General features: G+C 44.6%; 1 protein-coding gene across 1 annotated transcript; it reads left to right on the forward strand.

Annotated features, from left to right (window-relative positions):
* Positions 1-5,602: 5,602 nt before the first annotated feature.
* LOC130368588 (G2/mitotic-specific cyclin-B2-like) lies at positions 5,603-14,325 on the forward strand. The gene is made up of 9 exons (XM_056572453.1): positions 5,603-6,101; positions 8,938-9,066; positions 11,753-11,863; positions 12,168-12,338; positions 12,625-12,783; positions 12,864-13,100; positions 13,633-13,773; positions 13,867-13,977; positions 14,078-14,325. The coding sequence occupies exons 1-9, from the start codon at positions 6,081-6,083 to the stop codon at positions 14,177-14,179; spliced, it is 1,182 nt and encodes a 393-aa protein (XP_056428428.1). The 5' UTR covers positions 5,603-6,080; the 3' UTR covers positions 14,180-14,325.
* Positions 14,326-17,410: the final 3,085 nt, after the last annotated feature.

Raw genomic sequence — 17,410 nt, forward strand, 5'->3', positions numbered from 1 at the left:
GGAGCAATCAATTGCCGATCGGACGTGATGGAGGCAGGTGAGGGGACCTCCGCTCCCGTTCTAGCTGATAGGGACATCGCGATTTCCCGATCAGCCTGACTGAGCTCCCCGGAAGATTTTACTTTCATTTTAGACGCGGTGATCAACTTTGAACGCAGCGTCTAACGGGTTAATAGCATGTGGCACAACGATCGGTGACGCACGCTATTAGCCCAGGGTCCCAGCTGTCATTGGCCGCTGGGACCGACCCAGTATGACGCGGGGTCACGGCGTGACCCTGATTTATATACCGGGACCAGGCGCAGAGGTATGCCATGTGTCCTTAAGAGGTTAAAGGAAATCTGTCACCAGTGTTACCTGCACTAACCTGTCAGTACCGACAGATAGTGCAGGTGACACTGATGACAAAGGTACTCACCTTGTCCAATTCCATGACGGGGATCTCCGGCCTGTTCTGTAGCAGTGGGACCCAGCAGGGAGCAGCAGGGGTGATGTCACTAAGTTCCGCCTGTGCCCCAAGTCGGGTGCCCAGAGCTGGAGTTAACGGCCAAGATTACCGGAGATCCCTGCCATGGAACGGGGCAAGGTAAGTACGGTTGTCATCAGTGTCCCCTGCGCTACCTCTCGGTACCGACAGGTTAGTGCAGGTGACACTGATGACAACGGTACTCACCTTGTCCCATTCCATGGCGGGGATCTCCGGCCTGTTCTGTAGCAGTGGGACCCAGCAGGGAGCAGCAGCGGTGATGTCACTAAGCTCCGCCTGTGCCCCAAGTCTGGTGCCCAGAGCTGGAGCTAACGGCCAAGATTACCGGAGATCCCCGCCATGGAACGGGACAAGGTAAGTCATCAGTGTCCCCTGCACTACCTGTCGGTACCGACAGGTTAGTGCAGGTGACACTGGTGATTTCCTTTAACCCCTTAAGGACGCCGGGCGTATCCATACGCCCCCGTTTTATAGTACTTAAGGACCCCTGGGAATTCCGGTCCCCGCCGCTGGTGTTACCCTACATTTTTCATTTTCACAAGGGAGAATAGGAAAAAATCCCCACAAAATGTGTAGCCCCATTTCCTCTGAGTAAGAACATACCCCATATGAGAGAGAATTAGGCTGGAATTGAAGGCTATGTGTGTTTACAAAGCCCCCATGGTGCCAGAACAGTGGACCCCCTCCACATGTGACCCCATTTTGGAAACTACACCCCTCACGGAATGTAACAAGGGGTACAGTGAGAATTTACGCCCCACAGGTGTCTGACAGATTTTTTGAACAGTCGTCCGTAAAAATGAAAAATGTTATTTTTCATTTGCAAAGCCCACTGTTCCAAAGATCTGTCAAATGCCAGTGGGGTATAAATGCTCACTGCACCCATTATTAAGTTCTGTGAGGGGTGTAGTTTCCAAAATAGTATGCCATGTGTTTTTTTTTTTTTTTTTACTGTTCTGGCATCATGGGGGCTTCCTAAATGCGACATGTCCCCAAAAACCATTTCAGCAAAATTCGCTCTCCAAAAGCCCAATGTTGCTCCTTCCCTTCTGAGCCCTCTAGTGCACCCACAGAGCACTTTACATACACATATGAGGTATTTCCTTACTCGAGAGAAATGGGGTTACAAATTTTGTGGGGCATTTTCTCCTATTACTCCTTGTGAAAATGAAAAGTTTTGGGTAACACCAGCATTTCAGTGTTAAAAATCTAATTTTTCATTTTCACGTCCCACTTTAACGAAAGTTTGTCAATCACCTGTGGGGTCTTAAGGCTCACTGTGCCCCTTGTTACGTTCCTTGAGGCGTGTAGTTTCCAAAATAGTATGCCATGTGGGTATTTTGTGCTGTTCTGGCACCATAGGGGCTTCCTAAATGCCACATGCCCCCCAAAAACCATTTCACCAAAATTTGCTTTCCTAAAGCCAATTGTGACTCCTTCTCTTCTGAGCATTGTAGTTTGCCCACAGAGCATTTTACGCCCTAACATGGGGTATTTCCATACTTAGAAGAGATGGGGTTACAAATTTTGGGGGGCGTTTTCTCCCATTACCCTTTGTAAAAAATGTAAATTTGGGGAAAAAAACTGCACTTTAGTGAAAAAATGTTTTCTTTTCATTTACATATCCAACTTTAACGAAAAGTCGTCAAACACCTGTGGGGTGTTAAGGCTCACTGGACCCCCTTGTTACGTGCCTTGAGGGGTGTAGTTTCCAAAATGGTATGCCATGTTTTTTTTTTTTTTGCTATTCTGGCCAAATACATACATTGGCCCTCATTTACAAACAGGATCCCAACACTTTTTGTCGGGTTTTGCGCCAGAATTTGGCGCACAACCCGACAAAATCAAAATCACTCAGAGTGGGAAAAAAACCTGACAAAAGGGGCGTTTTTCCCGACAAAAGGGGCGTGTTCCCGAAAAAAAAAAACACTCCGAGTGTGAAGAAAACTCACAGGAAAACCTGTGAGTTTTGCTTCACAGAAAACCGACAGCTCAGAGCTGTCGGTAAATTCCTCAAAACGGAGTGAATCCTGCTACCCCCAGCATGGAACAGGGTCTATTCCATGTTGGGGGTAGTAGTAGAGGGATTGATCGCACTGGGTCTCACTTCTGAGACCCGATCCGATCAGATGTTATTAAGCAGGGGAGCGGGTGGCATGTTCCGATCCCCTGCAATGTACAGTAAACTTTCATTTTTAAATTCCCAACCAGTCCACCAGGAGCCCTGAATGGCCGGGACCGAGGAGCCAATCAGGGCTCCTGGCAGAGTTTCAATATAGAAGCACGGTGGTGGGCAAAGATGTATAGAATCGCTGGGGGAGGGGGGGTATATATCTGGCCCCTCCAGCGTTTCTATATATCTTTCCCCCTGCTGCTCTATATCAAACTTAGTGCTCGCTGTGCTTGAATAAATGTACTGCCCCCCCAGTGCTATTATATATATATACTGCCCCCCAGCTGCGCATATTATTATTCATGCTCTCCCTCCCCTGGCTGCCAATGAATGAAAATTCTATTAGCGGCAGAGCGGAAGGCGGAGCAGCTGCATATCATGCTGTGGGGGTCAGACATATGGATATATGTCTGACCCTCACATCATACATATACAAATGCCGGCTCACCGCTATGAATGACAAGTAAGGCTGGGTTCACACTACGTTTTCTCCCATACGGGAGCGCATACGGCAGGGGGGAGCTAAAACCTCGCGCTCCCGTATGTCACCGTATGCGCTCCCGTATGTCATTCATTTCAATGAGCCGGCCGGAGTGAAACGTTCGGTCCGGTCGGCTCATTTTTGCGCCGTATGCGCTTTTACAACCGGACCTAAAACTGTGGTCAACCACGGTTTTAGGTCCGGTTGTAAAAGCGCATACGGCGCAAAAATGAGCCGACCGGACCGAACGTTTCACTCCGGCCGGCTCATTGAAATGAATGACATACGGGAGCGCGAGGTTTTAGCTCCCCCCTGCCGTATGCGCTCCCGTATGGGAGAAAACGTAGTGTGAACCCACCCTAAAGCAGTGCAGGGAGGCTCGCGCTGCTGCTCCTAATAGCTTACTTGTCATTCATAGCGGTGAGCCGGCATTTGTATATGTATGATGTGAGGGTCAGACATATATCCATATGTCTGACCCCCACAGCATGACATGCAGCTGCTGCCCGCTATGAATGACAAACTCTTAGCAGCGTGAGCGGGCAGCAGCCTTCCGCTCCGCCGCTAATAGTGTTTTAATTAATTGGCAGCCAGGGGAGGGAGAGCATGAATATTAATATGCGCAGCTGGGGGGGGGGGGGGGGGGTCAGTATATATATAAATATGCGCAACGGGGGTCAGTATAGATATATAATAGCGCTGGGGGGGGGCAGTACATTATTCAAGCGCAGTGGGCACTAAGTTTGATATAGCGCAGCAGGGGGAAAGATATATAGAAACGCTGGAGGGGCCAGATATATACCCCCCCCCCCCTCCAGCGATTCTATACATCTTTGCCCACCACAGCGTTTCTATATTAAAACTCTGCCAGGAGTCCTGATTGGCTCCTCGGTCCCGGCCAATCAGGGCTCCTTAAAAATGGGGAATTTAAAAATGAAAGTTTACTGTACATTCCAGGGGATCGGAACATGCCGCCCGCTCCCCTGCTTAATAACATCTGATCGGATCGGGTCTCAGAAGTGAGACCCGGTGCGATCAATCCCTCAGCCCCTCTACTACTACCCCCAACATGGAACAGACCCTGTTCCATGATGGGGGTAGTAGTACAAGCACTAATGTAGTCAGAATTTGCTGAGACTTTTTTCTGTCGCACAGAATACATTTTGTGCGACAGAAAAAAAACCTGCGACAGAAAGAAAGGGAAATTGGGCGACAGATTAGTAAATAGCATCAGAAAAAAAAGGAGTAAAGGACTTGCAAAAACACAAACCGACACTCCACTCTTAGTAAATGAGGGCCATTGTGTTGTCTAAGGGTCTATTCACATGTACAGTATTTTGCGCATAGTTCATGCAGGACTTTAAGCTGTGTTCAGTCATTTAGGTTACATTGAAATTTGCAGCATAAAATCCTGTGCAGCAAATTTTGAAAAACTGCCACTGACCTTAAAAACACCACAAACAGGCAATTACACACACACAAAAAAAACAAACAAAAAAAAAGACGACGTAAAGGCCCAACTTTTGTTTCCTATTTTCTTGGCGTCCTTTCCAGATGCCTTTTTTGGTGTTTTATCTGCTTTGTTTTTCTCATTGAAAGTAATGTGATTCGTTCATCATGAGTCTCAGAGATTTCTATTTTAAATACTGGGATGGGGGGAACGCCAATATAGATTTACACATGAGGGAGATTTATCAAAACCAGTCATGAGAAAAAGTTGCTGATTTGCCCATAGCAACCAATCAGATCACTTCTTTCATTTTTCAGAGGCATTAAAAAAAAGCGATCTGATTGGTTGCTATGGGCAACTTTTTCTCTGAACAGGTTTTGATAAATCTCCTCCATGTTTTTTTCTCCCCCATAGATGTCTATGGGAAGAAAAACACCACAATTTGTTGAAATAGAATGCCATACCCAGAGCATGATGCAATTTTGAAATACCGCCAAGAAGCCAAAAAACAAAACAAAAGGGCAAACAAACGGCAAAGACAAAAATGCCATAAAGCATTTTATTTGTTTCTTTTGCAATGTTTCCCAACCAGGGTGCTTCCAGCTGCTGCAAAACTACCTGGAAATGCTGTCGGGCATGCTGGGAGCTGTAATTTTGCAACAGCTGGAGGCACCCTAGTTGGGAAACACTGCCATAATGACCCCCAGATAACAATAGGGAGCTGTGATGTTATTTATTCTTTAATAGAGTTTTATACCTCAGGGGAAGCATTGATTTTAAGGAATTGTGGTGTTTTTGCTCCTACAGACTAATATAGAAAACGTCATGTGTGCATATATGTTGGCGTTTTCCCCCTTAATTCTTCAAAATAAATCTTTGAGTCACACAATAAAAGAATCACATGACAATAAAAAAAAGCATATAATAATATACACTATTTTTGAGGAAAATCGCCACAAAAACTGTATTATGGAAGAGAATAAAGAGTGACTTCTCAGTATTTCACTCAAAAAGAAAAAAAACCCGGCCAAATAAAAGCTGTGCATGTCCCATCATAGCAAAGTTATCATGTCTAGAGTTGCAGTTTTTCAGAAGGAAGTAGGTCACGTAAGCAACTATTTCCCATGGTCCTTTGCGGGATGTTGTCTCGCGATATTTCGGAACTGTGGCCGAAAGCTTTACATTCCAGTTGCCCTCACAGCTGTAGATTTAGTGGCGGACTGGAATAATCACCTATTGGACAGGTGCTCGGAGGGGACGCGGGTTAATCGAAGGGTTAACTCCATTGGTTGCCAAGGAAGCACGTTCCGTTGAAAGCAGTCGTTAAGCCAATAGGAAGCGAGAATTCTTACACGTTCTGGCCAATCACAAGACGAGGAGCGATATTTAAATGCACTCCTAGCTGTTGGTAGCATAAGCGCAGTGTCCTGTGGAGGAGGTGGACTTAGGTTGGTTTTATCGTGGTTTCTTTTATCGCTCCTCTGCTGAAATGGCGACCCGCCGCGCTATGGTAAGTACTGCTCGGCTTCACTGCCGGCTCTTCTCCCCTCACTATAGTAATGGCTGCTCTGTCCGCGGCTTCCTTGGCTGAATGCGGTCTGTATGTTCTAATCCGCTATGTGTTTTCATGAGCTCTGTAGTCGGTTACGGAAGCCGGGTAGGAATGTGGTGTGCTCAGCCCTTCCCTGCCTCGGCATAATGGCGCTTCCCTGCCTCGGCATAATGGCGCTTCCCTGCCTCGGCATCATGGCGGTCTGGCCGGGTGCGCCCTCCATAGTGCAGCTAGGCCTCGCTGTGTGCAGCCTCTCGTCTGCGTTTTTGAGGAGCCCTATAGGCCAAATACACACTGCCTTACTCGGGGATGACTAAACTGCGTTAACAGAAGCCTTTACCCCCTGAATTGGGAGACTCACAGGAATCAAGGGGCAAATGCCCATAGGATCTGTGATTACTTATCTATATAAGGCTGCATGCACACCATGTTTTTGTAATATAGTTCCTGTATCAGGTTTTTGATGAAAAATGGACTCCTCAAGGCTTCACACCTTGTTTTCAGCATATGGTTGCTGGATCCGGCTGGGGGAGGGGAAAACTGGGGGCTCCTGTACCCCAGCTGGACTGGTGCTGCAATCCATTTACTCCAATGAGCTGACCTGTGTCAAATGGTGACTCTGGTTGGCTCATTTTTGACCCGTATACGGTTTTAGGTCCGGCCACAAAACTGAATACGAGTCAAAAAAAATTAGCTGACCGGAATCGCTGTTTGACTCTGGTCGGCTCATTAAAGTGAATGGAGTTCAGCGCTGGTCCGGCTGGGGTACGGGAGAGCCTGGTTTGCCCCTCCCCAGCCGGATCTGGCACCTGTAGTGTAAAAACAAGGTGTGAATGCAGCCTAAACCAGATGATGTGCTTGACATGTGGCTTACAATGTTAAAGGAGTACTCTAGTCCAGAGTGTTCCTGCTCTGTTCTGCCTGGGCTGCAAAATAAATGAAAATGAACCATCACTCACTCCCTGGGTTCCTGTGGAGCGCCACTACAGCTGTTCGGTCCTCCGGTCCATCCTCTTCATACTTCCTGGTGTAACGAAGCGTCACATGGCGCTCAGCCTATCGCCGGCCACCACGATGTTCAGCCTCTGGCTGAGCGCCATGTGACGCTTCGTTACACCAGGAAGTATGAAGAGGATGGACCGGAGGACCGAACAGCTGTAGTGGTGCTCCACAGGAACCCAGGGAGTGAGTGATGGTTCATTTTCATTTATTTTGCAGCCCAGGCAGAACAGAGCAGGAACACTCTGGACTAGAATACTCTAAGTCGATGCATTTTTCTACAGTTCATACAGGTTTTTAACTTGAAAGTGTTTATGGGAACTGTTTAGCAAAAAAAATGTGGTGTATGCACCCTAATTTGTTTCAGAATCGGGGTGCCTCCATCTGTGGCCAGCATGCCCGGACAGCTGGAGGCACACTGATTCTGAAACACGTGTGTGTGTGTGTGTGTGTCTGTCTACACACTCACTCTTTGGTACTACCAATCAGACCCCCCCCCCCCCAACCCTTTTTTCTATATGTAGAATAGAGGAACAATGGAGGTCTGCATGCCTGGCAAGTGGCCTCTTTCTACATGGTTTGAAACCTGTGGTGTGCTGAGCTTGGGGGAAAGCTTAGAAGACCTATAATGGAGTGCTGGCTGTATATGCTTGGTGCTCTCATTCTAGGGACACTTCTCCCCGTTCTTGGGATTGGGAGGATCCCAATGTCACCCACCCCAAACTGATCAGCTTGTTCACCGTGGTGGGGGGGGGGTGGCAGTGTAACTGCATGAGGTTGTAATACCCCCTTAGTTGTATCTGTTGGCTACATGTGTACTTGTAGGGACTGTCAAACTTCAAAACTTATGTGTAACCAGAACCTACACTGGGGATGGGCCATAAGCCTTAAATGAGGCTCTGTACTGGTTGGATTCAGTCTTTAAAACTACCATAGATAATTGGAGTTGTGGAAGTGGCACAACATCACAAGCTATCTCCATAAACTTCTGTCAGGAAATGGTGCAGCTCATGGTGTGCTGCCACTTTTGCATCTCCCATTTAATGTGGGGAACTACAACTAGCCTTTGGGGGGGGGGGGGGGGGCACCTTGTAAGAGGTCATGTCCCAACAGATGCACAGCCATGCCCATCTAGCATTCTAGTGTAACTGTAGCCAACATGTACACTTGCCCTGAGCTAGACTTAATGGGGAGAGTGCATGGGCAGCCTCTGCAGTGCCTGTTAAGAGTACCATACCTAAATCAAGTGAACAGCGAGATCATGGGCACTGTCAGATTCAGAAACTTATGAAATATGTTAGAAAGGTTAATGTTTGCCAATATGTACAACTTAAGTTTTTTTTATTTAGAAGTCATGGCTTTGTGCAATCTGAAGCACAGACATGGACAAAGTCCAGTAAGGGAACAGGGGGTGGGGGGGGGGGGTTAGCACTTTTCTGATAGGACAGGAGAGAGCACAGAGCAGTGCTAGCCCCCCATCACTTACTGGGCTTTGTCCATGCCTGTGCTTCAGCTTGGACAAAGTCATGTTTTCTAGAAGAATTCTTATGAAGGATAATGTGGTGCCAAGATGTACAACATATTTTATTTTTCCCCTGGCTTTTCTCAATACTAAAATAAAAGGCTTAACACTGCCGGTTAGTTAAACTGGTATTTCATGTAGGCTAGGTAAAATACCAATTTATCTAACCCATTGTCTGTCGGCAGTATTCAGCCATACAGATCTAATGCCTGCTGCTTTTGCACAGTTGTGAGCTCTAAACACTTGTCTGTACAAATTGTGATGTCTTTTCAGATTTCCCGTGAAGCTGACAATGCTGTTGCTGGAGCTATGGGAGCTAAAGCCCAGTTGAATGTAAGGAGAGCTGCTCTTGGAGAGATAGGAAATAAGGTGACTGTGCGTGGAAAGCAACCTGCAGTAAAGGTATGTTTAGGGTATTTTGCTACACTTCAAGCATGTTAACATTGGCATAAGTGGGGGTTTTCAGAGGTGCAGGATATGCTTGAGTGCCCCTGGCCTTGGGATGTGTTCATGGTTTCAAGCTCCCATTGGCTTCAAGAGCATGAAAACCAGAGCTCAAACTGTCATGTGTTACTACTTCAGAGCAGTTCTGATTGGAAGCTTGAAATAAAATGGGAGCTTAAAGCCTGAAACCATGGCTTTTGCAGGTGGGCTTTTTTCTAATTCACTGAACGTGCTGCTTGGGGGTTGACAAACTAAACTTGCAAATCAATGGCAAAAAGGCCTCTACTTTAAAGGGAATCTCCAGCCTGAAGACATCTTATGCCCTATCAAAATGATTGGGGCTAAGATGTCTGACTGCTGGGGACCCCCACAATCTTGCATTCAGCACTGCCAGCTCAGAATCTGCTGTGACTACCATGGGGCCAGAGTGTTGTGATGTCACATGGGGCAGAGTTGTGACATCATGCCCCTCCCATAAACTTGCATAGCAGGAGCGTGATGCAGCTCCCCGAGGTATGTGCTAAAGACAAGATTGCAAGAGTCTCCAGCAGTGGGACCCCTGCAGTCAGACATCTTGTTCCCTATCCTTTCCTTTGGATAGGGGATAAGATGTCTTGGGTCCAGAGTACCCCTTAAAACCACCACAAAGTGTAGGTATTCATACCTCAAATGACCCCACAAAAATGTACACCTGGTGAAACTGGCACAAATGAGTCCTTATATTAGGCCTTCCTATTGATTTCCATGGAAGCTATAGATGCAACACTGGGACACTTATCATGCTCTGGGAAAGTGAGGTTTGAAGGTATTTTCATAAGCCAGGTCTGACCTGGCTTATGTCTGCAACTTTTTGGAGGGATTTGCAACCACTGCAAAGGGAAAATTAAAAGTTGCCTTGGTAAAGCTGTCTGATACTAATAAAGGTTGCAAAAAAGTGCTTAGGGGCTTGTGATACATTTTGTGCACCTGGCATAAACAAATAAATCTGTGAAATATCCCTCTAAGTGTCTCTATTGTGGTTCTTATGGTGTGTAGAGCTGAGCGAAGTTAGTGATTTAATTTGTCATGAACTTCGCAGCTCGGTAGTTGCTGACTTTAGCCTGCATAAGTTCAGCTTTCAGGTGCTCAGTGGGCTGGAAAAGGATAGTCCTAGGAGTCTCCAGCTCACCAGAGCAGCTGAAAGCTGAACTAACTTGTGCAGGCTAAAGTCAGCAACTGCCGAGCCGAAGTTCGTGACAAATCGAATCACTAACTTCGCTCATCTCTCATGGTGTTTAGACACTTAAATCAGTGGGGAAGAGTTTGAGGCATAACTTGGCATGCCAAGGGTTTTCACACTCCTGTGAACTTGCTTGAAGTAGTCCAGTGATAAGGGAATGGATATGCTGTTGTACTTAAAGGGGTACTCCGGTGAAAAACTTAATTTAAATCAACTGGTGCCAGAAAGTTAAACAGATTTGTAAATTCTATTTAAAAATCTTAATCCTTCCTGTACTTATTAGCTGCTGAATACTACAGCGGAAATTCTTCTCTTTGAAACAGAGCTGTCTGCTGACATCATGAGCAGTGCTCTCTGCTGACATCTGTCCATTTTAGGAACTGTCCAGAACAGCATATGTTTGCTATGGGGGATTTCCTTTTACTCTGGAAAGTTCCTAAAATGGACAGCTGTCAGCAGAGAGCACTGTGCTCATGTCAGCAGAAAGCTCTGTTTCAAAAATTTCCGCTGTAGTATTCATCTGCTAAGTACAGGAAGGATTAAGATTTTTTAATAAATTTTCAAATCTGTTTAACTTTCTGGCACCAGTTGATTTAAAGTGTTTCACTGGAGTACCCCTTTAAGCTTCAATATGAGGACTTTACTATTAGTACATTAAAGTTGTGGTTTGAAGCGCACATGCAGGTTTTACTTGGTTCACTATCAGCAGACAGAGCCCTATGCTAGATAAGGATGTCTAGGGTAATCTATGTGGCAGAGATCCTGGAAGGGGCATAGATGCCCATGACAAGGAAATGATTCTACCGCTGTACAAATCACTAGTCAGACCAAACATAGAATACTGTGTACAGTGCTGGGCACCAGTGTAAAAGAGTGGAGCTGGAGAGGGTTCAAAGACCGGCAACCAGAGTGATACGGGGACTGGGAGGACTACAGTACCCAGAAAGATTATCAGAATTAGGGTTATTTGGTTTAGAAAAGAAGGCTTAGGGGAGACCTAATAACTATGTATAAATATATTGGGGGACAGTACAGAGATCTCTACCATGATCTATTCATACCCAGGACTGTAACAAGGGGCATCATCTACATTTAGAGGTTTCTACACCAGCAGATGGGGGTTCTTTACTGTAAGAGCAATGATTGTGGCATTCTCTGCCTGAGGAGATGGTTATGGTGAACTCTGTGAAAGAGTTCAAAAATGCATCCAGCCCTTTTTGGAGAATAACATTGCTGTTATGTATACTATAGTATGAGAGTTTTTGCCTTCCTCTGGGTCAACTCGGGATTATAGGTTGAACTTGATTGGCTTTTTATTTATATTTTTTCAACCTTATAAACTGTTACTAGAATTTCTAAAGACTCATGCATTGTAGTTTAAATAGCTTTTATAGTGAAATCACACTAGTGCTTTATCCTTTGCAGAACTCAAATGCAGCAGTGAAGCCAACCAAACCAGTAACTAAAGCAGCAAATGTCACCACTAAGCCAAAGGCTGTCCCTGTGAAGGTTACTGTGATTGAAGCTCCTGCAAAGGTAAGTCTCTAGTCATAGGGTTATGGTCTTTAACTCATATGTAGTCAAACTTACAAAAGGCCTGCTTCTAGAACAGTATATTTCAACCAGTGCCTCCAGCTGTTTCAAGACTACAACTTGCAGCATGTCCAGACAGCCTTTGGCTGTAGTTTTGCAACAGCTGGAAGCACACTGGCTAAACTGTTCTGGGGGTATATAGCTAGGCAATGTGGCATCTGCTACTCAGAAGTTGTAGGGATCATACTTGGGGCTGGTGACTATAAGACCTTAGTTTTCATTCTATAACCACTGTCTTAATTCAAAGGAATCTTCTCCAGTACCTATGGATGTGTCAATGAAGGAAGAAGAGGAACTCTGTCAGGCATTCTCTGAAGCTTTTAACAATGTGGAAAATATTGACGCTGAAGATGGTGGGAACCCACAGTTGTGTAGTGAATATGTAATGGATATCTATAACTACCTGAAGCAACTGGAGGTAAGTGTTAGCTGTCCTACCCTGGCAGCTGTACAAAGGGGTGAGACATGCAATATTTGTAGCTTGTCAAAATATTAGACAGTTTATAATTGGTTTTTAAGAGATTAAAGTGAGCCTGTTGCATATCTGCACAATCTGTATAAGAAACACACTGATACTCGCAAACCCAGTAACTTTCTTATATCTGATTCAAAGTTGTCCAGTACAGCCCCTGATGTGTAAATGGGCAAATGGCTCACTCCTATCGAACACTTTTTTTTAATGTGCTTCTTCTGCATTTATTTAGCTCCAGCAGCCAATAAGACAAAGATACCTGGATGGCAAGGAGGTTAATGGGCGCATGAGGGCCATCTTGGTTGACTGGCTAGTCCAAGTTCACTCAAGGTTCCAACTGCTCCAGGAAACTTTGTACCTTGGTGTTGCTATCATGGATCGCTTCCTTCAGGCAAGTGTCACCTGTCTGGTTTGTACTGAGGGCATCACCTCCTCAGATTGGGTAACTGACTAATGGCTCTATGTATATAGGTTCAGCCTATCTCCCGAGGAAAGCTTCAGCTGGCTGGTGTAACTGCTCTTCTCTTGGCATCCAAATATGAAGAAATGTACACCCCTGAGGTTGCAGACTTTGTTTACATCACAGACAATGCTTACACTGCTTCTCAGATTAGAGAAATGGAGGTGTTAATGCTGCGTGAGCTGAACTTTGAACTGGGACGTCCACTACCACTCCACTTCCTGAGACGTGCATCAAAATCCTGCAGTGTAAGTTTACAAGAACCTTATGGGGAAAGGGGTGGTGGGCAACTTGACATCAAATATGTTTTAAAGGAGAAGTCTCATGCATAAACTTATCCCCCTATACGAAGGATAGGGGATACGTTTTAGATCACATGGTCTGAGCACTGAGGGCCCCCCGCAATCTCCTGTACAGAGCCCCTGTGCTGTAGCACAGGTATGTCATGACCTCCACCTGAAGCAGAGGCTGACATGCCCCCTTAATAGTTCTATGGGAGAGCCAGTCAGCTCTACCATAGAGCTTAATTTGGGGGGGCGGGCATGGCAACCTACACTTTGGACAGGGATCGGGACTTGCTACAGCACAAAGGCTCCATACAGGATACGAGAGGGTATATGGTTTTATGCATAAGACTTGTCCTTTAATATAACTGGCAGAGCTGGGAATTGATAACTTTAATTGTGGAACAGCTTTTTATTTTGATACTTCTATAAAATTTGTAGCTTATAGAATTTAAAGGAAAGTTGTCTCTAAACTCCAAATCTAACATCTCTTCAGGCTGATGCAGAACAGCACACACTTGCAAAGTATCTGATGGAACTTACCCTTATTGACTACGATATGGTACACTTTAGACCCTCTGAATTGGCATCAGCTGCACTTTGTCTGGCACAGAAAGTTCTTGGTCAGGGCAGTTGGGTAAGTAGCACTTGAATTGAAGTTGCCTCTAGGGAAGGGTTCTAACATGTCATAACTAGGAAACCCCTGTCTTGTGCTGGTTGTCTTCTCCAGGGAGCAACACAGCATCACTACACTGGATGTGCTGAGGAAGACTTATCTCTTATAATGTCACATATGGCCAAGAATGTTGCCAAAGTCAACAAGAACCTAACAAAGCATGTGGTATGTTTTTGTACATTACAAAGGTGAAGACTGAGTAAATAGTTGCCTTTTTAATACAATTTTTTTTTTTTTTTTTTTTTTTTTTTTTTTTTTTTTCTAGGCTGTGAGAAATAAATATGCCAGCAGCAAGCTAATGAAGATCAGCGCCATTCCTCAATTGATGTCTCCAGTCATTACAGACCTGGCTGCAAGTCTTTCTTAATACCACACTGGGGAATACCACTTTTTGCACTTTTATATAACACTGCCATTCCAGGCATTAATGCTGCTGAATTTGTAAATACGTTTTTTTTATTAAACTTTTAGTTGTAAGCTTTGAGGAACTGCTGGGACATCTATGTTAAATAAACGCCCTTTTTTAATATCTTGGTCTTCTGGCTTCAACTCAAGGAATTAGTGGGTGTCTGCCCCTGTATAATCAATACTCTTACCAACTTAGCCTAGAAAGTGAAATTCCAGGCATATTTTTAAACTACCTAAGAAATACATGACTGACAGAGTTGTAACTGATCAGGTTATAAATTCCACTACTCCTGAGTCTTCAGGTTGTCTGCTCATGGACCTTTTACAGCGTTTTGGCTGTCGCTTTTTTCCAAAAGCAGGTCAAATTTCTTTACAGGTATAGTCTTTATTCTACAGAAAACTAAATGCAGTGTGTTAACAGCTTTAGGCCTGGTGAATCTAGTGTATATCCTACCTTAATATACAAAGCTGGGAGAGGTCTGAACTAGCAAGCACAATTTTTAATAGGTCTAATTAGGTTTAGTTTAAAAGTTTTTCTTGGTGGTCACACTTTAAATAAAGCATAAATGAAGCTGTGCTAGAATAAAATATGAGGCTGAATGACTAGCAGTGAGCAGCTAATGAGATTTGGGCAAAAACCTGGAGGCAGTAATATAAAGTGAGGTCTGGGGAGAGATTTGGCAAAACCTGTATTAAAATTGACTAGTTGCCCATAGCAACCAGAGTACTGTACTGTGTTCAGAGGCCCCTATTAATGAATGAGGGGAGCAATCTGCTATGGGCAACAGGTTAACTCTTCCTCTGCAGTTTTGATTCCCCAGAAAAATCAACTAAAACTCCCTGCCACATCCTTGGTGGTTGTTATAGAACACATGGTCCAGTAGCTGGATGGGCTAATCCCTCCAGCCAGATTAAAAGGGAGATCTAACAAATTGTGCAGAGGTAAAGTTGCCCAAAGAAACCAGATTGCATGCATCTTCCAGTGGCCTTAAACAATGGTTGCTATAGGCAACTGGTCAACTTTTCCTCAGCACAGGTTGATACCCTTACAGGGACTGAGTGATCACTGAAGAGATTAGCAGGTTCTCTAGAATGTTCCTAGAACCATACTGTTAAGTAACACCTGTCTTCCTGGACAAGGCACTTTATCATGACTAAAAATCCAAATACTGCACTGAGCTGTGCCATAAATGCTCTGCAACTAGGTAGTATCTCCAGGCAAAGATCTGAGTGGATAACAAGCAGTGGGACAAGTGTGGCTACAACTGTCCGGATCCTCCCTACAACTACCCTGATAAGCAAAATTATCCCTTTCATCAGTTACTGTGGCTTGGCAACAATGACATCTATATCCTAGTTTTAACCCCCCTTAAGGACAGCCAATTTTGGCACTAAAAGAGAACTCATCCTGTTCACTCACTAAACCCAATACATTAGGTTAGTGTAGATGAACTGGAGACCAATGTGGTGTCTGAGTTAAATGCATACCTCCAGTGCAGTGTCTGCTTCTATCTTCAGTGAATTGTGCACTGGAGGCAGGCCTGACAGGTAAATTTGAATACATGTGCCTACAGAATGCTAATCTGACCAACATCGTACTCGAATTCACCTGGCTGGCCCACATCCAGTGTGCAACTCACCAAAGATGGAAACAGACCTTCAGAGTGACATTGCCAGACTAAAGGTATGTGTTTTATCTCCAATTGGACATATAAAAATATAAAACTTAATAGCCATTTCATAACCATATCCTCCTCACCCCTGTCAGAAGGAAAGGAGAAAAATTACATTCCCCCCCCCCCCCCCAAGTTAATCTTCCCACTCAGCTAAAATCACTGTTTAAACTACTTTTAGTTACCACAGCAGGACTTCTTGTACTTTCATACCTTTTGTACAAACTTCCCCCACTAAGAGAAGCCCTCAAATCACTACCCTAGCTAGCATAAGAATGATTCAATAACTCTATCCTTCCTAATTTTACTCAGGTCACCTAAGATTACATGTCCCTACCCATCTCTCAATGGACTAAATCTGTGTCCATTACACCACTTAGGGCAATCTGATTTCTTCCAACAGCCTCTTTATTCTCAGAGTAATACAGAAATTCAATTCCTTAACTGGAAGCCCAACTTCCACAAATTCCAAAAGTCTCACACTTAACTCGCCACAGTGCCTCATTCCACTCCTGTCATATTTTTGCCTCATACACCTTCCAACTGCACCCATCTTAGGTATTTCATTCGTACCTGAACTCCCATGAGTCCTGCCCATCAGAGCTTCAAGTCCTCGAAACCACTTTGTAGGGTTTCAACATGGGGTGGCACCCAGGACCTATACCTGAGGCAGTACCACCATTTTAATCAAACCGATCCTATCTGCAATTGAGAGGCAATTTTACCCAGACGTCCACTTTTTTTTCCAGAGCTTACTCAACAAGGAATTAAGATTAACCTGGATGAAAAGGTCTTTTGACGGTGACAATTTAATTCCCAAATAATCCAAACTCTCCTCCTCTGTCAATACCTTCACCCCTGTTAATTCACTTATTGTACCTGGAACCAAAGGAATTGGGGACGATTTACTCAAATTAATTTTAAGGCCAGATACCTTCCTAAAATCTTCCACAATTTTAATTGCTCCTGAGACTTAATTGCTCCCTGTTTTCTAGGAACAATAGTATATTGTCCTCATACATAACAAATTTTTCTTTAATTTTCCTTTAATCCCAAATCTCCTGCTTTTAGTTTTGCCGCTAATTGTTCTAAAAAGACAAACATGGGTGAAAGCAGGCAGCCTTGTCTTGTACCCCTTTCAACTATCAGTTGTGACAACTCCGTTTACTGATACCCTGGCGTTCTTATATATTAGTTTAATCTATTCTACCATCTCCCCCTCCTATGCCAAATTTTTTAAGGACCGTCCAGAGAAACCTCCTTTCCACCCTGTCAAATCCCTTCATTACATCAAGTGACCAGGTGGAGTGGAAGGGGGCAGAGCCCAGCTGTATATTAACCAATGATTGTATCAGTTACTATGAATGGAGCACCCCAGGACAAACCCGGTTTGCTCAACCCCTACAATATCAGACAGGAGGAGAGTCTTCTGGCCAAAAGTTTTGCCAATATCTTGGTGTCCGAATTTATCAACAAGCGAGGACGATAGGATTCTATTCTTGTGCTGTCCTTTTTTT

This window comes from Hyla sarda, chromosome 4, assembly GCF_029499605.1.
Source record: "Hyla sarda isolate aHylSar1 chromosome 4, aHylSar1.hap1, whole genome shotgun sequence".
NCBI classification, from domain to species: Eukaryota; Metazoa; Chordata; class Amphibia; order Anura; family Hylidae; genus Hyla; species Hyla sarda.

What these genes read in the sequence shown, in the direction of transcription:
- LOC130368588 (XM_056572453.1), top strand. Translation starts at nt 6,081, where the DNA reads ATGGCGACCCGCCGCGCTATG. An exon ending in GAAAGCAACCTGCAGTAAAG is followed by an intron (nt 9,067 to 11,752) that starts GTATGTTTAGGG and finishes TATCCTTTGCAG; the next exon opens with AACTCAAATGCAGCAGTGAA. An exon ending in TTCTTGGTCAGGGCAGTTGG is followed by an intron (nt 13,774 to 13,866) that starts GTAAGTAGCACT and finishes TGTCTTCTCCAG; the next exon opens with GGAGCAACACAGCATCACTA.